This window comes from Eucyclogobius newberryi, unplaced genomic scaffold (assembly GCF_026437365.1).
Source record: "Eucyclogobius newberryi isolate DKJ021-1_F unplaced genomic scaffold, fEucNew1.0.hap1 SCAF_6, whole genome shotgun sequence".
Lineage (NCBI taxonomy): Eukaryota > Metazoa > Chordata > Actinopteri > Gobiiformes > Gobiidae > Eucyclogobius > Eucyclogobius newberryi.
Window position 1 is genome coordinate 15012914 of NW_027316278.1, and position 26942 is coordinate 15039855.

The 26942-nt window shown below is 40.1% G+C and overlaps 1 protein-coding gene across 2 annotated transcripts; it reads left to right on the forward strand.

Annotated features, from left to right (window-relative positions):
* The first annotated feature begins 834 nt into the window (after window positions 1–834).
* On the forward strand, window positions 835–26942 carry mfsd3 (major facilitator superfamily domain containing 3). 2 transcript variants are annotated; one of them, XM_072433132.1, is made up of 6 exons: window positions 835–899; window positions 1316–2408; window positions 11016–11163; window positions 17308–17408; window positions 18668–18777; window positions 23688–26942. In XM_072433132.1, the coding sequence occupies exons 2-6, from the start codon at window positions 1724–1726 to the stop codon at window positions 23892–23894; spliced, it is 1251 nt and encodes a 416-aa protein (XP_072289233.1). In that variant the 5' UTR covers window positions 835–899; window positions 1316–1723; the 3' UTR covers window positions 23895–26942. The 2 variants fall into 2 exon arrangements, with proteins under 2 accessions (XP_072289233.1, XP_072289232.1); XM_072433131.1 differs by having other exon boundaries at window positions 870–979.

A 26942-nucleotide genomic window follows, 5' to 3' on the forward strand; every position in this document is an offset into this window, starting at 1 on the left:
TTTATTTATTTTTGTCTGAGACATTAAGGTTAATTAAGTAACCTAGGTAACTTACTATAACAAGCCTTTTTTTTCCTTTAGCGTTCTCAATACAGTTGTATATAATATGATTGTTTCTGTGTTTGAGGAGAGAACTGTAGTGACATACCGTGTGAAAACTAAACTTTGAGTAGACTTTAAAGTGCCTTTGTAAAATTAAATGTGTGTAATGACTGAAGTGTGTCACAGAATAATAACTTCAGGAACATGTGATTTGTTCAATGTTTTCGATTGAAATGTATGTTTATTTCCCAATAAATGATTGTATTGACCGCTTAATGAGCCCCAGTTCAAACTGAAGCTGTTCCTGAACCCTTTGGAGCACAAACAATTGGCTGGAGCCTTTGTGAAGCTGAGCCTCTGTAGTTTGGTCCTTGGTGTTCTGTTTTACTCTAATTATAAGTAGAAATAAGATTAAAACAGATTTTAAATTTCGCCTCGCTTTCTTGCTTTTGTTTTAGGGTTAAAGCAAACATGTCCAGACGGAATCCATATACAAGTTCTATTGATTAGTTTGCTGTACAAACTGACTCTGATGCTTCTCAGAATGATTGATTTGACTGGAAGCAAGCAGGTTGCAGCTTTATTTTTAAGTAAAAAATGGAGAGTTCTCTTTCATCAGATGTGAACAAAATGGAACAATTATATTACAGTTCCACGGTCCCAGGGGTGGGTCCTAAGCTAAGGTCTGGGTTAAGTATCGTTGTTTATAGAGCTACACTATTACACCATGTGTATTACACAGGTCGTTCTCTGCTGCAGCGCATTTTCAACCCTGAGGCTGGAATGTGTCACTCAGATCTGGCAACCCAGCGCACTGCTGCACCGAGCGGAGTCACCAACAGAAACACAAACATATGGTCTGCAAACGCCTCACTGAACTTTCCTGCTGAATGTCAAGATTTATCTTCAAACTGAGAAGAAGCGCCTTTTAAACATAGTAAGCTAATGCTAACATGATTTAACACTGTATCACAGATAGCTTTATTCTGTTTAGCATAGGCTTGTGTGGCTAACAGAAGCTAATTATTAATTGACAACAAAACTTATGGTTGTTTTGCTTTTGTAGATTTGATCAGTGGTTTTATTGATTCGTGAAGATAAGATATATACGTACGTTTGTCTTTATGTGGTGCACCCGGCTAGTGCTGTCGTTTGACGTGGCTAATATTAGCGCCATAGAAGTAACATAGCTGAGGCAATAAAGCAGCAGTGACATCCTCAGCAAGGTTACACTGACAACAAGTGTAACTATCCTTCAGTCTGTGTGTTTCAGGACAGAGTGTCGTGCACTGGGCTGTGCATCCAGAGGGGTTCATGAAGGACATCAGCACAGTGTCTGACAATGACCTGACCAGCACCCTGCATCACTGCCCCTCCACACCTCACAGCCCCTCCATAGGGTCACCTCACAGCCCCTCCACAGGATCACCTCACAGCCCCTCCACAGGATCACCTCACAGCCCCTCCACAGGATCACCTCACAGCCCCTCCACAGGGTCACCTCACAGCCCCTCCACAGGGTCACCTCACAGCCCCTCCACAGGATCACCTCACAGCCCCTCCACAGGATCACCTCACAGCCCCTCCACAGGATCACCTCACAGCCCCTCCACAGGGTCACCTCACAGCCCCTCCACAGGGTCACCTCACAGCCCCTCCACAGGGTCATCTCACCGCAGACATGAATGACAAGCTGGTCTTCTTGGGCCTTTTGTACTTTGTACAGGGCATCCCCTATGGACTCCAGTCTTCACTGCTTCCTGTTTACTTGCGAGGAGCTGGCCATTCTCTCACCCGCATCAGCTTTACTAAAGTCCTCTACTTCCCCTGGGTTCTCAAGGTCCTGTGGGCTCCTCTTATAGACCGTGTTGGTACAAAGCGCCGCTGGATTGTAGGGACTGTGTCTGGTCTGGCCCTCACGTGTGCGTCCAGTGCTGCTCTAGCCCCTGAGGCGCACATATGGGGAGTAGCAGCAACACTCCTGGCCATGAACACGTTGGCCTCATTCCAGGACATAGCTGTAGATGGAGCGGCTGTGGCTTTGCTTAAAGGTCGTGGGGAACTTGGCCTTGGCAACACAGCCCAAGTGGTTGGCTACAAAGCTGGCTCTGTGTTCGCTGGAGGTGGCTTATTGGCTGTCATCGACGTAGCCGGATGGGCTTGGATGTTTGTGCTCCTCATGTTTGTATATGCAGGTGTGGCTCTGTTTGTGTTGGGGGCCCCAGTGTTGGATGAGGAGACTTTAAAGGGGCCACCAGCAGATGGCAGCAAGAGAGCAGCAGAGACTTCATGGATTGTGTGGAGAAAGCTGCTTGCAGTACCTGGCACCCCCTGGACCGTCTTGTACGTGTTAACATACAAACTTGGTGAGTATGATGATCATCTCAAAGGTGCTGTACTTACTGGAATATATTATAAGATTATAAGATGATGATGATGATGATGGTGATGGTGATGATGGTGATGATGGTGATGATTATTTGAAAGCAGACACTATATGTGTGACCGGATTGTTCTTGCGTTGTTTTATGAATGGCCACGAGATAGGTTTATCCTTTGGAGGCACCCTCCGTTTATAACAGAAAAACACCAAACAAGTCAACACGTGCCACGAGGGAAATCCAGCCCAAACTAAAAAAGGATATAGCAATTAAATCAATATACAACACATAAAACATAAAGGACGACACAATGGATGACTGACCTCTTCCCGAGACAGAGATATTAAAAGGGAAGAGCAAGTCACGACCGTCAAATTTAGAAGGGGAACACACGAAGAAGAAGTAGGGGCTGGAGGACACTGACAGCACAATAAAACAAGGACAAGTCAAACCTAATGGAATTGATCTACGGAGCTCATATTTCACTCACTAATGCGTTTTTATTGTCTGATTGGAAATAATTAATACCATGTAACAAATTTACTCTATAGCGCCCACTACCCATTTAGATAAAAGCTCTCTTTCAGCCAGTAGATAAATAAGTAATTTATTGTGAAATCTTGAAGCACTCGATGCAGGGGCACACACTTACCACTAGATGTCTCTGTTGGTTTTTGTATTTGGACTGACTTGTATCTGTGCTGTTACAGTTGAGAAAGTCATCACTGTAAGTAAGGCATTGTATAAAGTTTTGGCAGGTGTACTTTTCACTGTGGGAATAAAATGCCCAAGTCTCAATGACGCACAAGTCTCAATAGATGTTGGTTGCTAGAATAATGCCCATTGTGAGACTAAGTTTAAATCTTTTCCGGAGTTTGTTTTGAATTCGTATTTCGTGCCATCTCGTAAGAGAAGTCATAGTTTTGGATAACTCTTACTGTGTTTATGTGTGGGAGAGAGTTTGGTGTTTGGTAGCAGAAGGGGATTATGTAAGGATTAGTCTCTTTGTGTCTGTGGCGTTCACAAACTGCAGGAGAAGACAGTGCATCACATTGATGTTTATGTGGGTGGTGGGAATATAATTGTCTCCTCACATTTGCATAGCTTTCACTTGAGCTTGTGTATGAATGTATGGTCTTTGTTTTTAGAATGTGTGTGTGTGTTTGTGTGTTTGTGTGTGTGTGTGTGTGTGTGTTTTTAAATGAGTGTTGAGTGAGGGTGGCCTGGTAATCGGATGAGTCCCAGCAGACGACAGTACACTAGACAAATATGAAGCCTGCCTGGACCCCTAATCTGTCTAGGGACCAGGATCCCCCCCCTGACGAGGACTCTCCCTGTCGCACGAGTTCACGCATCCGTCTGATAACAACAATTACTGCTTGTGTTTTCATGAACGAGTCATTAATTGCTGTGTCTCTTGCTGCTGATGTTCGAGCCTAAATATTTTCCATCGTTTGGGGCAAAATGATTGTGTAATTTTCTGAATGTTGCCAGCGTAATTGACCATGTGAGACATTATTGTTTTTGTCCAAGCGTTTTGTTTGTGTGCGGCTGGCGATCAGGGTGTCTGCTGCCGCTCCCCCTTTCCCAATACTGACCCCGCTCTGCCGCATCGTTCCCTAATGAAGTGGAGTTTGCACAGAGTCCAACGCAGCAGCCAATCGGTGAGAGCCCTGCGCCTGAACTACGACCTCTGTGCCATCTAAGGGCAGGGGCATCATGGGAGCCCTATCTGGTCTCCAGGGGCGGGCGGAGCGAGGGGGAGGAAGAGTCAGCTCTGCGAATAATAAATAAGCAAGAGGAGACAAAAACAAAAATTGTAAGGTATTTATCCTGATCACGACTCTTAAGGAGAGACAATAAGGGCTCTGTCCATTTTTCTGAGTGATACGTCCCAAATAGGGATGTCACAATATCAAACGTTAGGGTTAAGATTATTATTGTTTAATGACACCTGACCAAACGTTCAAAATGGTCTGATAGATCACAATTCCTCCAGTCTGTCATCAGCCTTTCTGAATGATAAACTTTAGTGAATAGGTCAATAATACACTTGTCATAATGTGTAAGTCAACATAAACAGCCATACCTTATCATTCAGGATAATAGATTGAATTGAAATAATTTAAAGTATTTTTGGGTCTAAAAAGGCCATGATAATTATGGCTTAGTTTGTACGATTGTATTGTGACCTAAATAATCACCATTATCCATTAACCGAATGATCTTGACATCGCAAAGATTACATGATGAAAAACTTGTAATATTTATTTTTCTTACGTCTATGTAAGTAAACTACGGATAAAGTTTAAAATCAATCGTCCTCAATTTAATATTTTACCCGTTCACCTGCCGTGTCTCACCTTAACAATTCATATGATAGACATCAGCAGTTTTTAGGTGGTCAAAAGCGATGTATGCATAGAGTGAAAGCACTAATCAGAATGGCTGTTCTTACATATTTGTATACATTTGCATAATGGCATTGGTAAGTCTGTCACAATAACAAATGTCAAGGTGCGATATGTTACAGAAGAATATCACAGTAACCCCAGAATAATACCAGTAAACCCTTTTCAAAATGTATAAAACTTTAACTGCAATTAGGGATGTCACGATTTCATCTTGTTATCTTATAACAATTATTGTGAGAATAAACCAAAACGGCAATATAATGTTCTTTCTTTCATGTTTTCTTAACACATTACTACTCCTCAGTATGTGACCTGTTTTATTAAATCAAACTTTCTGAATGATTAATTTGACATAACCGGCAAGATAACATAATTTTTCTTCTAAAATCGTCACATTTCATTTAAATGAACAAAAAAAAAACTTAGCTAGAAAATTGTCATTTTTATACAAATTTAATTGAATTTTTGTCTTTTTTTATACATAAATGTCACAATTATAATTTTTTAGTCTTTAAAATTATATTGTGACCTAGAAAAAAAACACTATTATTGATTAACTTAATAATCTTGACATCACTTGTCTAAATGAATAAATAGCAGAAAGTTCTTTAGTATCTATGTTAGTGGAAGTTCTGTCAAACATCTAGAGCTCAACAACAAATTAAAACATTTCCCAAAAATTATAAAAATATTGAGCCTCAAAAAAGATGATTCCAGTTTTAATGTTTTTAACTATAAGTGATTGTTGTAATTATCAATGAAGGCACGTCAGGAAATAGTTGGCCATATCATTATCGCACAGACAACATTTTTGTCATATGATCTATATCTTTATCATCATCTTACGGCTAAACCGAGTACAGCATGGAACAACACCACCCCATTACGACTTAAACGGCAGTTGTCCTCTTTTAAGCTATTGCACAAGGCCGCGAGCTAATGAATATTTTTGAATTAATAGACTTTTTGCTCTACAGGGATAGAGCGATAGACATATTTGGATAAGGAAAGGAAGGAGGGTAAAAATAGGGCCCTAAATGCTTCCTTCTCCGCTGTAGAAAAAACAAAACACACACACAAAAAGGTCACATTGTTCATCAGTAATCATTGTGTAATTTATACTGTATGTTTTTAATGGGGAGAATCTATTGCTCGCTTTTCACTTTGAACTCTGCCCCGTTGCACGCTTCCAAGATGGCCATTTTTCATCATTAGTTCTACAGTGTCTGACGGGAGAAATGAGTGATGGTGAGCGTCGGTGCTGCCTTTCTCTGGGAATTGACCAGCTGGACACATTGAAGAATAGATAAACAGAAAAGATCTTGCTCACCTCTCATTTTTCTTTCCCGTGAAGTTTGTAACATTGCAGGGGACACAGAAACTCAATAGTGAAGAACTTTGCGTTGTTTGATTGAAGACGTGTTGAAAATGGTGAACTTGTATTGATAAAAAAAAGTACCTGTAATAAGAATAATCAACCTACATTGTTATGAAAGTGAGTGCTCGCCGGTGGTGTGGTGGTTTAAGGCGTTGCACATATGTGGTTGTCATCACCTTGGCGTCTTGCGTTCGCCAGAAAATATTTCAGGTTTGTTGCATAAACAGTCAACATATTTCATTGTGCTAATATTTAGTTTTAATTATGTTATTGTGCATTAAAAAGTGGTCAAAGAAAGAAAAAAAGGTACGATATTTGAGATAAACACACTTCTTTCACGGTTGGTGCATGGTCCAGCGGGCAATGGAGTTATGAAAGATTTTTGAATCTCAAGTTGGAAAAGAGGCAGTATTTTCCAGAGGGAAAAGGCAGGACTGAAGGGAGCAAGGCTGAAGGAAGCTGAAGTAAATTAATAAACAACCGCCACATGGTGCTCCAACAAAGACGACGTGTACAATGGCAAGACAAATGCGTGTCAAAAGCCATTACAGTTTAAAAATGTCTTTGTCCTTGTGGATTATAATGCACAAAAGTTTAATACTAAGGGAAATATTTTTAAACATCCATATTCCAATCTTAATCCATACATTTGTTGTATTGATGAACAATTTTCTGCTGCTGCTTTGTATTTTATTTTTGGCTGGATGATTCTTAGCTTTTGTCGTTGTCAAATAATACCAGTTTTTGTAGTTAGCTGTTAATTTGTGATCACGAATGACCTGGCGTGTACAACTACGTGGAGTTACATACTCTACATAATAGGCTCAAGTTGATCAGAACATTTTTGAAGCTCCCAGAGATGATTGTCCTTTGTAAGCGTCCCCCCGGGGGCAGAGAAAACCCTTGACATCGACTGTACATTGATTTTAGCAGCTCCCTCTCCGTGCCGCGTGCGTGTCTCGGAAGCCACGAATGCATAGGATACCCTGGCAACGTGTGAAGAGAGGGCTCTGTTTACGCGCCTGTCCTGAGGGGAGCGGATGAGCCGATAACTACGTGCCTCATCCCTCTGCTGCGGCCATGTGCGGCTGCATGTACTATGTATGAAGCGCGCTCTGCTTACGGGATAAGGTTGTCCTGGTTGTCCTCTGTGATCCGTGCACTTTGAACCCACCGCGTCCTCATCGACCTCTCACCTCTGTGTAAACCCCACTCCCACTACCTCCCTCCCACCCTCCTTCACCCCCTGCTGATCCCACCCCGTACCATCCATCCACTCCTCTGTAACGCCATCGCTCCAAGTCTATTAGCAGGGATCAGGGAATTACTCTATGTGCAGCGGTTCAATTGTATATGAACTCATTTGTTTTCAGTTGCTTCTCCAGTGTGCGCGTAATTCAGCTGAAGGTGAAGTGGAGTCTATTATTCAAATGCATTTAAACAAATTAAGGTTGTCAAAATGAGCAAGAATCGAATATATATCGATACTAAAACTAGTAACAAACAGATAAGTATTGACACAAAAAATATATATTATCATTGTCGTGAACGGTTTTATAACTAGTAGTAGTAGACCATTATGTTTTATAAAGAAAGGGCTATTATTTTGTGTTTATTGTCTAAAATCTTGACCTTAAAAAGAGTATTAGTGTGGTTCGTGAGTAATCGTTAGTCATGTGAAAAAAATTATTTTGTTGCGACTTTTGAAAAGCAGGTGGGCAATATATGGAAATTTAGATAATCATGAATGTTGTTCTTTTAATATTGATGTCTTGTTTATAGTAAAAAATGCAAACTTTCAAATTAGAGGATAAGGTGGTATTTCTGCACTTTTCTGAGACATTTGACATTTGTCTGATAATTAAACCTTAACTAATACATTTAAAGACATGTTTTAACACATTTCTGTTGGGCTGACATAACATCGTCTGATTAATTATCTGGACACACCAAAAATGAAGTTATTAAGATGAAAAAAATGTCAATATTGCTCACACCTGCACACAAATGTGTCAGATATTTTAAGCCATTTTTATTTTATTGTAATTATGGTATTTTGGGGGTTTGCATTGTGCATGTATTTTGTGTGTGCTGTACATTTCCACCTGTGATTTAAGATGTTTTTCCCCATTGCCGACGTCGCCATAAAATCTCTTTAATGTAATTTTCTCGTTTCCCAAATCCCCCAACACTTGCCTCTTCCTCTCCACTCGCGCTTACTTAATCTTTGTGGACGTCTAATAAAATCCCCTCTGAAATGGACAATTGTTGCTATGAGAATATTTATAGAAAGGAATAATCAGCCTGCTTGTGTTTGTCTACACGGTCTCCTCCCAACAGCCCTCTCTTTAAAGAAATAATTAGCTGAAGACAGGACTGTGAGCGCTCTGAGCTAAACAACAGGCAGACGGGCGCAGGAGCAGGGAATCATGGGTAAACAACAGCAGCAGCATGGGCTCCAGAGTCGACAATGTTGACTTTATTATGACTAATGTGATTACTGCAGACTTCTACAGAGGGTGACACATGTGTAGTGGAGAGCCATGGATTCAGTCTTAGGTCTTGGCAACTAAGAACAACCTTTTTGTGCAGTGAAATGCCCAAACCCTTATTCATACATTTAAATAATGAGTGAGACATTGTAATAAATACCTGATTTTGCCTCTGCAAAAGACAGAAGTGGGTATTAAAGTCTGTTAACTCGTTCCTTGCTCCCTTGACCGCGTCATTGATAATATCTACATTAAGTCATTTTAGGCACAAGATACTAACATTTCAAACTAGTATCAATGCTAAGTAATGGGTTTGATGCGCAAGACCGATTTCAATACCTCAATAATTAAATAACATTATTTTTGAAACAATTTGTTGTAAATAATACTACTTTCCTATATTCTTTCTCTGGAATTTTGTCCCCCTTTTTATTTTTATTGACGCTTGTTCATATGATTTTCTTGTTTTGATACTACTTTTTATATCACTCAGCATCTGATTTTGACTGATCTATATCTATATATATCTTTTAACTTCTTTATTGGATGCAGACATTTCGCAGTGGCCTAATTTTGTCACAATGAGCAGCAATACAATATTCACAATATTCTCTGTGGGGGAAAAAAAACATGTACTGATTTACACACAAAAGTACATTATTTACTCTGTACCACTCCAGCCACAAAGTTCATTCTTTATCGACTTCATCTCCTGAGGTTGACTTGAATTGCACTGAAAGTTGAGCAAAGCATTATTATTTCTTCTTAAAAATTGAGGCATTGCTTTTTTCTCCTTCTAGAATCCTGAAGAGTGCAATAATTAATGTTTTGCTTCACAAGAAATTGGTTGTTATCATTGCATCACGTCACTGCTGCCACCATTGATTTCAGCCTTCTGCTCACCTGTCATTCTCTCCTTTGTGTCTCTCTCGTTCTCTTTACGTCAATGTGTTCTTACAGAATTTGGGTGCAGGGTTTGGACTCTTATGAATTGTGTGAAAAATGACCTTACATTGGACATCTCTGTATAGTTGTTTCATTAAGTCACCGCTCTTCGCTCTTCGCTTGTTTCATTAAGTCACCGCTCTTCGCTTGAGTATTGAGTTAAATACAAGCGAAGTCACCGCTCTTCGCTTGTATTTAACTTTAAAACCATATCATATTTAATCAGATATAAAACTATAGAAGGATACTTGTGCAATGTACTTTTTCCTGCACTAAAAAACTGGAAAGACCAACTTTTGCACTGAATGTTAAAATGGACAAATGGGTCAAACACTGGGACAAATGACAAACTAGTCTTTTTGCTTTTGTCATGTTGCTCTCTGTGTCTTGTTTATTGTTATTTTGTTTTTGTTGGTATTATATGTATATATTAAAAAACAATAAAAGTACAATCAAATTTAAAAAAGAGCATGTCGGTGCACATTTTATACAGAGAAAACCGGTGTTTTCTGTCGACTTGTCACACCAGCGCTCGCACTGTGACACCCTCGGTCGCGCTGCCACTCTTCCCTTCACAAGGAGCCCCTCGGCTTCCTCCCTCTCTCTCTCTCTCACACTTCCTCTTTTTCATTCCTATCCGTTTCATGTGTCTTCTTTTTCCCCCTCTTCCTCTATTTTTGTTTGTCTCCTGGCTGACAGAGTGAGTGGATGGCTGGTTGTGCTGCGTCGGCTTTGACAGCAGTCTGGGAACCGAGCTGTCAGTCACCGCAGCTCCTTGGTCCCACTGTCTTTGTGAAGTCGCTCTCCATTAATATAATAATGGCGTGTAGTCGGCGACGCTGAATATTTTACTGTAATGTTTCGGCAGAGCATTACCCCCGCACTCAAAACCACACACAAGAAGTCTCCGGGAAAACTTTTCATTCTGACTGAGAGGTCTTTGTGCGGCCCGTTTCATCTTTAGCAAGTTTTTTTTGTGTTTTCCCTTTCACCGCTTTCGGAAAAGTACCAGGTCTCGGTTTGATAAAGTGACTGAGAGTTGTCTTTTTCTTGTCAGACATCTATTATTGACACTTTCCAGGAATAGCCCCGACCGAGTGTTTAGTTTAGTGTTTGATTGTGTTGTCGTCATCTCCAGAAAACCATGTTAGCTGTGCGGGCGAAATCGTCAGGTACAACTTTCTTATGGCACCTGTCTTCAGAAGTCACATTGTTTCTTTTGTACTAACGTTTATCGTGGAAAGTTCATAGAAGCAGCACAACGTTTACACATGAGGTTGTTTGGATTATCCATTAAGAATAATATACCGATACATGTTAGTTACGTTCTTGAAATCTTCTCCCTCTGTTGTGTCACACGCAGGTGAGCAGGGCGCGGTCACCATGTTCCCTCTCTTCCTGTTGGACCATCACATGACGGCCCGGGAGCTGGGCTTTTGGAACGGGATCATCGCCATGGGATTCTCCATCTGCGGCTCGTCTCTGGGAGGCCTGCTGCTCGGTCAGTTCAGGTAAATCCCAAATGAGGTGATGTAGCTCTGTTTGTGGAGTGGTCGTCCTCTGATCTGAGGAGCGCTCAGATCTACTGGCCCAGAATACTGCCGTTGTGTCCTTGGGAAAGACACTTAACCTGCCTCGTCGCCAGTGTCTGTGTTCTCTGGTGTGTGAATGTGTGTGAGAATGGGGGAGTGGTTCTTTGATTTAGAGCGCTTCAGGTGCCTTGAAGTTAGTCATTTACCATTTAAATGATCTCAAAATGGAGAAAAGCAGTTGTTTGTAAGGCAAACGGTAAGAAAAATAAACAAATCTCCATGCAGTGAAAATCAAGATAGAAGGAATCTTTTTTTCCCCCTTTTTATTTTATTTTTAAGTAAAAAATATACATTCATATTAATGTCATTAAAATATTGTTGTTTTTTGTGTATCTCGATAACAATATTCAGACAATATTATCTGTTTTATTATTCAGTCCTTTGCGCAGAAGCAGTTGGCTAAGCTAACCGTTTCCCACGGCTAATGCCAACTTTTATTCAAACCTTCCAATTTATATTTTGTATATAGTGCCCATCTCTAGTCAAAGTGTGTGTGCCCTTAGACCTGACTTTGAAGTGAATTGCATAACGTAGGCTCCTGCTTCATTCCCATCAGAGTCCGTCATCGCCTCCTCCTCCTCTCTCCTGCTTCCTATGTCCTGTAACGCTGTGTAGACTCATGCGTCTTTAAAATACATCCACTCAATATTGTCACTTTGCTCCCACTGTTGCTCTTACTCTATACATAAACAGAAGCTGGATTTACCGTAAGTGCTCAGAGAACTTCAGTGTCTTGTCGAGAGTGAATTGAGCTTGAGCCGTAAATGCACCCTTCAGGGAGTAAAGAAATATCAGGCTTCTCATGTACAACTTTATGTTATATTTGTAGCAATTGAATGCAGGAATTATTATTCCATTTTTACATTTCCATTTGTGGTTTTGCGCCATGCTTTACCTTGTCTTCTAGCATAAATCATACTGCCTCACTCATGTTTCCAGATCTACCTGTTTCCCTTTCCCCCCTGAGCTTTTTGATTTTGTACAGTTGGTGCCAAAACAGTTACCTAAGATTTGTACATCTGCTTTAACTAGTGTCACGTTATAGTGGAGCCTATGGCCAGTGTGATGTAAGGCTTTGCTAAAAATAACAACAATAGCGTCATGAAGCCTAGTGGTTTGACGCTCACATTATACATTACATACTCCGATGTGCAGTTTTTATGGGGAAAGATAAAAAGGAGTTAGCTTCAGTCCTTTGGTTTGTGTAATGTTGCAGAAAACACGTGCAGTCAATGCTGTATACCAGGGTTCTCCATGGCCGGGGGTACAAAAAATGAGCTTTATCATGAATTGGCCCAAATAATTTTAAGTAGTACTTTTTAAACTGTTAGGAGAAATAAGTGTGTTCCTAATGAGAGGTACTAGAGGTTTATCTACCATCAGTCCGTGACCTGGTGACTTGAATACTCAACATATTGCACTAGTACTGGCTATTCAAGCATGACTAAGCTTCCACACATAGAGTTTTAAATAGTATCTCAGAAGGTCAGCTGTACCATGAGAAGTGCAGGACATACAGTACCACTGTGAGACGAGTTAACCAAGGAAACTGATCATATTGGAGAAGGACAAATTCTGTAACATTTGGATGATGCTCGTCATAGAAAGTGCTAACCACCTAGCAACAATGGTACAAATGGAGGTGTCCTTGTTAAGACTCTGCAGAAGGTGGAACATTTTACAACATACTGTACCATCAAAACCTCATTAACAAGCATCTGGATGTGTGAACTGGCCTAATATTATGCTTCCATGCTTGAAAAAAGGTGTGATAAATAATATTGCTAAATGCACACGTTTGGCCATCAGCCACAGACATGTTTTGCCATGCTGTATACTCGCTCACGCTTGCTGCAAATTATTCCAAATAAATGTGTAAATTAGATTCGGTTAGGACGTGTAGCTCAGGAGCTGCCAGCTCTCAACCCCCTTCAGGTAACGCCCCCAAATAATTCAGGAACTTTGAATTTGATTCATCACAAGCCGTCACTCTTTACCTGATTCCATAATTTGCCACAAGTGCCACCATTAAATGTGCCCCTCCTTTTGCTTGTGTGATTTTGCACTGAGCTCAAATTCTTCTATTGATTCTAAGGAATATACCTGATTCTTGCTATAAATTTTGATATCACAACGACAATTAAAGATTCTCTTTTTTAGGTCTTTGTCAATACAAAGTAGTTGCACTTTATTATTGTGGTCTTATACTGGTTCTTATAAAGCTCAAGATCGAAGCTGTTTAGGAAGGGTCAATTTTTTCCCTGTTCATACTTTCAGTATCGATATTTGCTCAAATGAGAATCAAGTTTCTAGTTTGATACTAGTTTTAGTATCGAACCCTGATACGGATACAAAGCTGCTCTCAAGCCTCCCAGAACAACAGGGCAGTGTTTTTGATTTTTGTTATATTTTTTAGCAGCAAGACTCTTCTCTAGTTCTCCATAGAAATGATTGCAATTCTCGCTTAAATTACCATCAGTCAAAGTCTGAACAGAAGTAAAGATACAGAATAAGGTGAATTGTAAAAAACTTCAGATGCCGTACTTGCATGTGATAGGTTCATTTCCACGCTATTTCATTATAATTTGATTGTATGTGTGTTATTTTACAAATCTTTGTTCTCTTTGTTTGTTCGTTCTCATGTCTCCTTTGCTCCTCGCTCTTTCTAGCATCAGGCTTTTTGTCCCGTGTTATGTCTTCATATGCTTCCAGAGTTAGTTTTTTTCTCTCTTGTAAAGTGACACTGGCAAACACAGTGCAAGTCTCAAAAGGCCTGTGTTTCTTAAGGCAAAAGGGGCTTTGAAAAGATGTCATTGTCATAGTTTAGCTTTGTATTTTCACCCGCTTGTTCTTTCCTCATCTCGGTTTAAAGATTTGGTGGATGGTAGACTGGTAAAAGGTTCACACACAAGTGAAAATACACTTGGCATGAGGCCTTTTAATGAGGCTTTAAGGTCCAGCGTTTGATCCTCCATTTCTTAGGGTTTCTTAAGGTTTTTACTCTCATCGTGGGAAAATGAGGGGAATAAAAAAAGAGGCATGTAGAACTAGAAGTCTGCAAAATATCAAAATTTAGATAATATTGTGAATGTTGTTATGAAGATGCGCAACATGTGAATATCCAGAATATTGCTTGTAGCTGCAAAAAGAGCCGATGAAAAATGAAAAAAGTTATGTGATAAGCTTTCAAATAAGGTTATAAAGGTGATATTTCTGCACTATTATTTGTTCTTTTTTGTTTTTGCCCCTGAGTTTGTATTTATATCTACGCAAATTTGACTCTTAATATTATATTTTTCCAATTTTATTTGTATATTTTTTTTCACTTGGACTTGGTAATGTTTTCTTTTTGTTACTATAGTAACATGTAGTCAGATGGAAAGTTGTTTGTTGTTTTGATTGCTAATAGATTGCTAACAACACCAGTTAAAAGTATGGAAATGTTTGGTGATTCAATTATCTATTTTATTGTATGTTTGTCTTGACCTATTTATACAAATTCCAGGACCATTGTGAGAAAAAACTTCATTCTTTTACTATTACTATTCCTTAAATTTGTGACCAACTTCATGAAAATCAAACTTCCTGTCAAAATAAAGTAAATGTGACAAAACAGCCAGATAAAAGAAAAAAATACAATTAGGTCTATTTTTTGGACTCTAAATTGAACTAAAAAAAACATTACATACAAAACACTAATTTTGCTTCAAAAACTGTGCCGATTATTGTTTTTTTTATATTTTACTATTTATTGTGACCTGAATAATCACGATTATCGATTCACCTAATAATCCTGGCATCCTTAGACCTGAATAATTACGACTGACCGACTGAGCTTGACAATCCGTAGCAAACAGTAGAGTTGTTTTTGTATGTGAACTGGAGTAGAAGTAGGCTTCGCTCCCATCTCTAAAAGCTCAGTTGGAAGGTTTCTCTCGATCCCCGCCCGCCATCAGAAGCGCTTGAGTGGTCTGTGAGTGGACCCCCCTTTTACCTCCACCACCAGAGGCAACCTGAGAATGAGGCTATTCTTATCTGGGACCGGCCCGTGTGAGGTGGCAGCCAGGCAGGTTCTCTCTCTCACACACACACCTGAAGCACACGCACACGCACACGCACACGCACACACACGCACACACACACACGCACACACACACACACACACACACACACACACACACACACACCACACACAGCACACACGAAGCACACACCACACACACCACACACACCACACACAGCACACACGAAGCACACACACAGCACACACACAGCACACACAGCACACACACACACGAAGCACACACACGAAGCACACACACCGCCACAGCACACACAGCTTCTACCCAGAGTGCGTGATATGAAAGAGTGTCATTGAGAAGGCAGCGCTGAGGAGAATGTCTTTAGCATGTGAATGATGCAGGATTGGTTTTCCACATTGGAGCGAGGAAAGGCTGAGAGAGGAGGGAGGAGAGGACGCAAAATAAGACCAGGGCTGTCGAAAGTGTCAATAATCAGTAACTAATCAATACTAAAACTATTGTCGAAACAAGCAGCGACACTAAAACAAAATAATCACAAACGGGGCAGAATTGGACCTTTGCTGAACAGTTTTAGAATGATCTCGAGTCATGTTAATACATTTTCTCTGTGGTTCTCCCTGATGTTTATTCTTTTTCCCCACAGGGTTTTGTAGTTGTTTTTGCAGAGAAGGACAGTCTAAGGACGGTATGTCTAAACTACAGCCTGGGGGCCAAATGCGGCCCTCAGACCCATTTATGTTGGCCCTTCGACTTCCTTCTAAGTTGGTCCAAACAACAAAAAGTAGTACCGTACCTTATTACTGTAAAATTGGAACAATTCAAGCATTATGATGTTATACCAACCTAATAGTTGTAAGGGTATAAACTTTATACATTTTCTTCACTTTTGTGGGTCGTTTCACATTTATCTGAAACCTCAACTAATTACATTTAGGCTGTTCACACTAATACATTCCTAGTTTGGTCTTGGTTTAGATCAAATTTTTGATCCAGGTTTTAATCCCAATTTTGATATGGTGTGAACGAACCCTAAAAGACACTTTTAACACTTTTTTTTTTGCCCGTTTGTGTGCTAAATATAAACAGCGGATGAAAACACTTTAGTAGTTTGCATTTATGAGTCAAGTTCATTATTCAACCATTGACAGCTGAAATCTTCTACTATTTGAGTCTACTTCTACTCTTTTAAAGTAACTTTATGCTTACTTAAGTACAAAGTTTGTCTACTCTGCCCTCTGGTTCAGGAGTGTCCAAACTTTTTTTCACAGATGGCCAAATTTTGAAACTTATATGGAGTAAAGGGCCACAAACAAGTGAATCTTTCGAAATTTTGTAGTTGACATAGTTTCGATGAGCCTCCACACCTTTTAATAAGACTTTAATAGGAATGTTAATATTAAGTATAACATGAAAATGCTTGAATTTTTGCAATTATACAGAACAATAATTGTTCTGAGGGCCGCATTTGGCCCCCTGGCCATAGTTTGGACATGTCTGCTCTAGTTAAAGGCTCATTACAGTTGATTTGGCTCAATATCTCTCACACATAGACTCTGACACTTGGACGGAGTGTCAAGTCTTAGTGGTTTCGCTCCGTAAACTTATTGCTCTTTGCGACCCGCTCACACATGTTCACAGATAAATAATTAGATAGAAAAACCATGTAAACAAACGCAGTAGTGTTTGAGTGGCAGGCGTCCACTGAGTGATTGGCACCGTTAAGCCCGGTGTGTGTCGCTTGTTTGTGTGTGCGCTCTTAACACTGATTAATTACCCCTCACACGCTGGGCATCTCCTTAGGTTATTGATTACGTCATGAAGCAAACCCACCGGGGGGACCATTTTCTCGTGCTGACGGGGGAATCAATTAGTGTCTGGAGACTTGTTTACCGGCTCACGTGCACATGCGTTCATCCGTCTATGTGTGTTTGTGTTGCGGCTGCTCATCGATATTGCGCGGGAAAAGTTGGGAGGTCGAGCGAGTCCTCTGATTGGTGCTTTGTTCTGTCCGTCTCCGCAGCATCGGGGCTCTGATGCGGCGGGTGTTTGTGCTGAGAACCATCAGCATGGTCTTCCAGAGTTCACTGCTCACGGTGCTGGAGCCGTCGCCACTCATGAAAGGTGAGGCCTGGCAACCGAGCCACGTTTAGACCGTTCTGTCACTGTTGGCGTGCTTCCTCTTAAATCAACAAAGCAGTCATAAAGGGTTTTTACATGTCGTGCTGAACAGATTTGCCATTTTTAACTATGTACTGTAACTTCCAGGAGTATATGACAATGTAGAGTTACTGACAAAAGTTAATGTTAATAACCAGTATTTGTTCGTTCCGACAATATTTCCACTATGCAACAATTAGGCATGTGCTAAATGTGCCTGTAAATGTCTGGGTTGAGGTTCAATCTACCACAAAAATGAACAATAAAAGAGCAGAAATGTCACTTTATAATCAAGATTACACTAGACATTTCCGATCAATGTATTTTTCTTGTAATTTATAATATTTTTTAACTATTGATAATATACTCAATATTCCAATTTTCCATATTTCCAAAACAAAACATGCAATTTTATTCATTTTTTCAATACATCTCACCTTTCTGAATACATTTGACTGATAATACTGAATACCAAAAAAAAACAAATATATTTCTTGTTAAATTGCATTCCTTTTCTGCCACATACGTACAGTAAAAGTTCATGTGTTGTTTCTAGGTGTTAATGTGGACTGAGGTGGGACAGTGATAGACAGGTGCTATTTCTCTTTAGAGAGACATTCACTGGTGTCTGAATTACATGTCTTATTCCATTGCACAGCAAGTCGCAAACATTTGGGATTCATATCTATACTCTTTATCTCTGCAAGAGCTGTCTGTTCCCCAATCAAGCCCCTCAGTCTGAAAGCTCAGGCCTAGCTCCTCGCCACTTTACATACAGTACAAAGATTCAGGCGTAAAAACCCAAAACATTCAGTTTCCCATTTTTCAATATTACATGACAACACTGCGCGCTCCTCCAGACTGATCAGTGGCTCCTCGCCTTGTGTCGCTGACTGAAGACTCTTATTCTGCAGAAAGTCGGCAGCTTGGGTGAATAATTCAGCATTCGACGGGCTCTGTGGTTCTTGTGTTTCTCTGCCACTTCCCCTCAGAGGATACACTACATGTGTTTGGGGAACAGCAGAGTTAGAGACACTTCAGCAGCTCACCGTTTCCACTGCTTTGTCTGCTCTGCTTTGACATACAGTACAGAGCGCTGTGCACAGAATATTGTCAAATTGATAGTTTTCTGCAGAAAGAGAAGTTATTTCCCATTGTTTGACTCTGCGCTGCTCCACTTCTCGTTTTTGTGTGGTTTTGATTTGGCTCGTCTGTCTCTGTAGGTATGGCTGTCCTCAGCATGAGCGTTCAGCACTTCCTGGGCGGTCTCATCACCACACTCACTTTCACTACCATGATGCATTGCACTCAAAGGGCTGAGGATAGCATCCAGGTAGGTCTGTCCTCCCGCGCTACGCTCTGACAGTTCAAGCGAGTTTACCTTCCAGTTTCGGCAGCCATCAAACAGTGTAGGCCTTCAATAAAAAGTAATAAATAAATACATTAAGTGGGTCCAAAAAGTAATTCACGGTAAGTTCTGTTATTATTTTTATTTATTAACATTTACTTAACCAGGCAAGAACCCACTGAGATCGAGACCTCTTTTATTTAAAATCATCCAACATATAATTACAATAATATTGATGTGTTTATCTCTACCTGCCTCTATAAGTCCTGTTATTATTCTGTTATTTGCCACAATACAACAGAAAGAGGATCTTTTTAAAAAAGCAATAAGGGTAATAACGATGTTTTCCACCAATATTTGCCTCTTTTTCTCAAACTAAGCACAATAAATCCCACAGTTTGCAATATATGTTTAAATGCATCTTTTGCCCTTGATGCCTGAATTAGCTCCCCAATATATACAAACCATTTTTAAAGAAAATTATTTTATTTTTTTACTTCAACTGTACCCGAAAACAAGGCTACGTTTGAATATTTTTATCAATAGCTTTTTGGTTTTGTCTTAAACACATTAGAGAAAGAATCGTGAAATAGCCTTGACTGATGCTACGTGTTTATCTTTAGTGTTCAGACTGAGTCCAAATCAGGTCAAGACCAGAACTGGATCCAGCCCAGGTCCGGATCAGGTCCATTTTAAAGCCTGGCTCACACAGAAATCAAAGAAATTCAACAGCTAATGCAGCTCACAATGATGGGAAATATTGTTGAAAAATAAATTGTGTATTTGAAGTCCAGTAGAATTGTGAATCCTGGTCTTTTCACAAAATCAAAGAAATCAAATCATTAAAAACTATAAATGACTTGATTTGTGCTCTAGTGGGGCTCCTGACAAACTGCTGCATATTTTTTTAATTTTTACCCAACTTTCCTCATGTTGTGTATTTTCACCAATTATACAAGCCACATTTAGCTTTATTCAACGGGCTGCTGCTCCAGTCCAAAGCCATCACAAGGGGAAATAAATGCTATAAAATAAAACTTGGCAATTGCGGAGTGACTTTCCAACTGATGCCTAATTGGGTTTGTCGTTAAGGAGCTTGAACAGTCGCTCAAATAGATACAGTAATCGGTCTCTTATGTCACTTATTATTATTATTATGTCACTCTTGTTGTTGGATAATGGCTTCGTTCCCTCGCCGCAATCATGCCATTTGATAATGTTAGGTCATGTCTTTTCAAAGCGAGCTCAGCCAGAACACAGCGCCACGCCTGTCGTCGCCCATTCGCCTGTCATCGCCTCGGCCTGCCACTGTCATCGTCTGGTTGCGCCGGGAACATCTCTCACGTTTTCCCCATTGTCCGACACGGCACCTTGCTATCTCTTCCCCGTTAAAAAACGCTTTCTCTGACTGGTCCCGTCCTCGGCGGAGCCCCTCTTTTGTCCCGACTGTACGTGCCCCGGGGCTGATCTGTTTAACGCGCCCGCTCAGACTTGCCTCCTGTCAATCTCCCAAAGTGACAAATTATCATCTAAATTGCTGTCAGTTTAAAATAAAAGACGAGGGGGTGGGAAAGGCGTGCCGCGGCTCGGATCACAGCAGTCAGGATCTCGTTACTAATAAAATAAATTATCGAGAATATGTGCCGCAATCACAACATGCCATGATGAGAGCCGGGGTTAATTTGAGAAGCGCCTCGCAACACATTTCCCGTGTGCGTGGCATTTGTGTGTGTGTGTGTGTGTGTGTGTGTGTGTGTGTGTGCGTGTGTGCGTGCGTGCGTGCGTGTGTGCGTGTACTGAAGGGAGTGTATCCAGTGACAGAAAGCTGATAGCGTGAGTGCTTGTTAACGATCCCCGGGAGGAAGAAACTGAATCTGTTAAACAAGTTGCTCAGAATAAAGGCACTCCACTTAGCTGTGGTCGCTCACACAGGCCTCTCTCAGCGCCCTCTCCTGCCGCCTGCACACCGCACTCTCGGCTCAAGTTGGGCAAAGGCGCAACCGGCCTCGACCACTCCATTTTGAGGTTTGGCTTTATTCGCCAGCGACAAACTCTGTGACAAAGCGCATCGTGTTAACCGTGCCAATTACACCACCAAGTTGGTACAAGAAATCGTTTATTTTTGAAGTGCATGTGACAGGTTGGACAACACAGTTCACTGAAACGTTGTGAACATGATTATATTTCAGATTTAACTAAATATTGTGCCTTTTTTTCCCCCAGTTGGATAATTGTGTTGATGTTTATAATGTTACCTCCTGGTTGGGCATGAGCAGCAGGTGGGTTAGTGCTAGACATCATCTGGTTGCCATGGTGATGAGTTAGTATCAATTGCTAAACTGTTCTATTTTTGACTGGTTTATAATTTACTCTATACTCTAAAGTAGAATGGCAATCATTGGATGCAAGAAGAGAGCAGCACTGCCTTTTGTTTGTGTACAAGGCTCTAGTTTGCATTTTGCCAGTATATTTCTCAAGTTTATTGCAGTTCAGGTATTCACCGTTTGAGGTCTCAGGACATTTTAATCTTACAATCACATCGTGTCAACACGGAGACAGGAAAAAAGGCTTTCAACAACTTTGCTCCCTCCCTGTGGAACAAAACAGACTTAAATTAAATCATTTTATGCCTTTTAATAATTTTAAAGAACTGGTCAAGTACTACCCCCAGTGCCGATGCATTTGTTTTATACAATTTTAGCTCATATTGTATAAGTAAATGTGTTTTAATGTATTTGTTAATTTTATTCAATGTTTTATTTGTGTTTTAATATGTTGTGTTTGTCTGTTGTTTATTTTGTGTTGTGTTTTAACCATGAAAAAGAGAACTTTTCTCATTGGGTTTTCCCTGTATAAAAAAATAAAATGAATTAATTAATTTTATTGTATAAGATAAGATGAGATAAAGCCAGGAGGTTATGCATTTGTTTGTTTTTAATCACTGCTGCTTACATGTACTTACACCGTACCCATTTCCCCCTAACCTAAACCATACCCTTTAACGCTTTCCTAATCTTACCGTTTACCAGCAGCTGTGAGGTAATCCCACAACTGTTACCTAGCAACCATAACGCAAACAAGGGTCGAAATCCACACACACGCCTTTTATTTTGTTGAATTATTGTTTGAACTGTGGGATTCTACTTTAAATCTCAGCTCTACTATTTCTGCTAATTGTCAACTTTTATTTTCATTTTACGTTTTTTTTCCCCCTTCTATCGACAAACTGCAACTTTCGATGTAAAACTATAAAACAATTACAAACAATTACCTCAGGGACTAATACACCTAAAGCATTATGAACTTTTTACATTATTATTCATCACAAAAGCAGTACGTTTTATTTTATTCCATTCCAAAAATATGAAAATGTAGAAAACTAGATGTATAGATTATTTATAGGTTATTAAACAATAAGGTATTTCGTGTCATTAAAGAACTTCCTATGCTATTTTTTTCTTGCGATCCAGATTACTTCCTGATTTTACAAAAACAATACATGTGCTTTGTTTTGTTCAGTGCATCTAAACAGTGCTTCAGTTCTGGAGCTTTAGGCTCTGTTTTGATTGTCGGTATCGTTTATCAGCCTAATAAATCAGTTTGTCCGGTCTCTCCTGTGGCTGTCAGCTCAGAGTTTGGGTGTTTTCGGCGTGGCGCTCTCCGGTGCAGGGAGGAGGCCGGCCACATTAGGTAATCTCTGTCTCTCTGTGGAAAACCCAAAGGCTGCACAGATACTGTTCTCGTCTTGGCTCGTCTCCAGCATCTGGGGCCATGATCTCACGTTTTCTCTTTCAGGTGTCTTATCCTCTTTAGTCTTCTCCTCCATTGTGTCCCTTTGCACTTTGGGGCTTTCAACTAAAGTTTTCACACATTTTCTGTTAACCGTCCTCAGTGTTCAGTATCGCTCACGTGATGCGGTACAACTGATAGGAATCAATCCCCACTTTTTACGTTTTTTCCTCTCTTTCCTCTCTTTTACCTCTCTCTCTCCAGCTCACTCTTCCTTTTCCAACAATGTTTGTCTTTCTTTGGCGAACTTTTTCCTTCCCCTTGCTCGGATTTCACCTCACTTTGAACATTCCCTCAAGTAACAAATAATCAAGTCAATTGGGTGTGTTTTCATGTATTTTGAGGATACGTTGTTTGAGCTGTTTAGCGCCATCGGGTTCAAATCTGTCCAGCTCTTTGTCGATCCGTCCTTGGGCAACGCTCCTTATCCACCCATAAGAATGCAAGAATGTGATTGGTCGAGTTGTTGCAGACTACAGATTTCAGCAGTATCAACTTTGCCCCGTCATTTGTAACCTAAAGATGCTGTACTTGACTTTTACCATCTTAAAAACATGACAAACAGATCTCTCTTCTCGCTTACATTCTTTGCAACAGTCAACATGTATACGATGGGTTTATGAGCTTTTCCACTACTTGCAGATAGAGCCAGTGAAAGTTTTGCCGTCATGGGAAAGCCGTGGATCTACTAAAATATTTGTATAGGATATCGCTAGCTTAAACCATTGGCACTGCTTGTTCTACAGACCTACAGTTTTCATAAAAGTTTGAATTTTGTTGTGTTTTTTGCCTATTTTAAGACGATGACAATTCACAGTTCAAAGTCCTTCCCTTTTAGGTAAAGCTAAAAACAACTAGCATGCTAACAGCGCACTACCTCCTTCACGGAGAATAAAACGCTGTATAATCAGATGCAGGCAGCGCACAGCGGACTCATTTTGACCCAAAGAGGCACAGGGGGAAAACAGATTTTACTTTATGACATGAGGCAAATCAAATCTTTCATGAGTATTTTTTCTCGAGTTTAGCACTACTTGTTTTTTTGTTCATGTTGCAGCGTTCAAACGTTTACTGTTGCGCCCTTTATTCACTTCTTCTGCTTTCAGGCGACGCACTACAGTTTCTTGGCGACGCTGGAGGTGCTCGGGAAGTTGACGTTCAGCACTCTGGCCGGAGGAATGGTGGACTGGTTTGGGTTCCAGGTGGCCTTCCTCTTCTTCCTCACGCTGTCGGCCGCCACAGCCCTGCACGTGTGGACCGCCACGTTGACCGGGGCGCTCAGGGAACACCAGCTAAAAGACCCGCCCAAATGAACAGAGGTTCACGCACAATCTCACCAGACGTATAAATGAACTTCACTCGAGGGGGTATTAGCCATGCCATTGACATCCTTCGTTTGGGGGATGGCCATAATATTTAGTCGTATATTTTACTGCACAAATAGCACACTCCTCATCTCCCTAGCCTTATTTATGAGCCACGCACGTGTGTTTGTGCAGACGGATGAAGAGCCGATGTATTTATTTTGATGAAAGAGAGCAATGCTTGAGTTGAACCGTAGCACTCGGCTCTAGTCTCGGAGCGAATGACGCCGTTTTTACCTTCTGAGCCATTTAACGTTTTAAAAAGCCAGCAATAAGCAGGCAACAGCAATACGGCTACTCTCTTGTTGCTTGTTTTGAACTCGCCGTACTGTATTTACGTCTTATGTTGTATTGTTTACAGTAAATTGCCGCTACCTCACACAGTCGACGGATGGTACAATACACAGTACCACGGGTCACATCGATGGTTGCTGTTCGAATAAACGGCAACAGTGTGGAGTTATTATAAATGTATGAAATATGAAAAGCCTTTGAATAGTAGCACTGATTATTTTAAAAGAGGGCTTAAACAGAACTAAATGAGCCCAAGTTAGTAATTGTGGGTATACTAACTAAACTTTCATGGCATTTTTTGTTATATTTACTTTACTTTTTGATAGGGCTGGGACGACACGCTTGATTTTAAATTATGGTTCAATATTATTATGGACTGCAGCACTTTGCCCTGAATTGATTTAAATATAGTTTCTAAAGTAAATCAGTCTCAGACATTTGTAAACGTGCAGATCTGTTTGTAGGTCAAGCTTTCTTTCCTTTTGCAATCAATCAGCATCAAAGCTATACTAGCTTTGATGCAACAGTTCTGATGCCAACACACTGGTTTTGCCTGTAACTTTAACCATGTCAACAGATACGTACATGTAACGTAAAACCACAAGGAAGTCGAATTTACAGTAGTTAATCAAGCCATAGTGTTTGTGACAGATCAAGAGTTAGTAGTTTTCTCTCCTGCAGATTCAATGACACTCTTAACTGTGGAAAGCAGTTAAGAACTCTAGCAATAAATTGCAAGCAGGACGTCATTAAAGTATTGCGATACATGTGGTCCGGTGCGACACGATACGGCAAAACCACGTGACAAAATGACATAATTGTCCCAGCCCTACTTTTTGCTATTATCGCCTTTGTGCCAATACAAAAATGGCTAAACATTTAGTTGCCTCAAAGTCTTTCCTGGGTTCTTTTGGTTCTCACATCTTGGCATATTGTGCTTTATTACATGCGTCTCTCAGTACATAATATATCTGCCTTACATACATGCATGGTGCCATTCGAATATGCCATTATCTGTTCATTGAGTCACTGCTGAGATATCACGGTTTTAACCACTCTGCTCTACTACTGCTATTAAGCTGTGTAAATTAGTACTCAAAATGCTACTTAAAATGTGACGCTTTTACCGAGACAAACCTCTCAGAACGTAAAAGCCGTGGACTCTATAATGCTGCTATGGCCGGTCACTTTCCATCTCAATAATGGCTGCTGTAAATAGAACACTAGATTCAGCAGCTTCTCTTGTACTGCACTGAACACGAGGGGACGATTTTGCAAAGCACATCTCGTGTTTCTCTCACAACTGCTAATCAAACCGGACGAGTGAAGCGTTTGAATCATCGGGTCTGCTTTTGCGTGCGAGGGCGAAAACGTGACGCGCAATTCGCAAATTATATCCTTGGGTTTCGGAGGGATTTGATTTACGATTCAAAACAAAATATATATTTTGAATGTCTGAATGTGCAAAAACAATGAGGTATAATAATAGGCTGGTTATAGTTTTCTGCACTTGAGTATTTTAATTGAGTACTTGTTACTTTGACTCCACTACACGTGAAAGACAAATATAATACTCGACTTTAATCTATTTAGAGAGTTGTTAATGATATCTGCAGTTCTAACAAGCATTCAGTTAGCTTTTTCTTGCTTTTGTTTAGGATATAAACAAAAATTATGACTAAATATGTCTCTCGTCGTTCTAATCTAAGCTTTCACAACATTTACACTGATTTTACAGGCTGGACTGAACAAGATCAGACCAAAATTTGAATCATCCTACTGTATTTTATGTTTTTGAAGCCAAGTTAACATTCACATAACATTAAAATTTGTGGTGTAAAAATTAAATAAAAATCAATACTTCAGTAATTTCTACAGCAAATACTTAGGACCGTTAGGTCAATTTAAAACAAAATGTGGTGTCTTTTTGAAAAATCATCAAAATGTTACCAATAAAGAAGCTGAATACCATGAACAGTAATCAACATACAGATCACACTTTTCCATCTCAATTTAATCTTATTACCTTTGTAGTTTGACTTTTTTGTATTATCTTATGCCTATGTTTGTCAAAAGCTATGGATAAGGAAATAGATCATAATCGGGAACAAAGTACAGTTCCTTACATTATTCGAACCACAATTATACCATTCTATGTTCATTTAAACCCTTGAATCAGTGAATTTTCCGGCCCTGAATTACCTGTTCTCTATATTTTTAATTCGTATTTTGCTGCTCTTACCATATTGCCAATTGCCACTGCAAGCACAATCTGTGATCTCTCTAACTTTATTATACTTCATTGGTTATAAACATGAAGCTGAAACTCATGGATATGAAACGATGAATGTGGTCCACCGTATTCTGACACCTTTCTCCCAAAAACGACAACTTAACAGTCGCCCATCTCTTGGATTGGTCACATTTTTAAACCCATATTGTAATCTTACCAAAATGTGTTGCTTGGACAAAGTTTGACTGATAACTGCAGACTGTGGTGATGTTTTGCACCTTGTCCAACTTGCTCCTAATAAAACGGAGTCTTAACGCACTGCTCAATGCTCTTTGTTTCACATTGGGCTGGATAACGAGTGATTATGTGGTAACAATGCTATTTTGTAGTTTACTGAACGTATGCTACTTGCAAAGAACATCCATTGTGATGTGCAAAGGGTAAAAATAAAGCTTGAGCGTGAACTTGAA

What these genes read in the sequence shown, in the direction of transcription:
- mfsd3 (XM_072433132.1), top strand. Translation starts at nt 1,724, where the DNA reads ATGAATGACAAGCTGGTCTTCTTGGGCCTTTTGTACTTTGTACAGGGC. An exon ending in CTGCTGCTCGGTCAGTTCAG is followed by an intron (nt 11,164 to 17,307) that starts GTAAATCCCAAA and finishes CCGTCTCCGCAG; the next exon opens with CATCGGGGCTCTGATGCGGC. An exon ending in GCCGTCGCCACTCATGAAAG is followed by an intron (nt 17,409 to 18,667) that starts GTGAGGCCTGGC and finishes CTGTCTCTGTAG; the next exon opens with GTATGGCTGTCCTCAGCATG.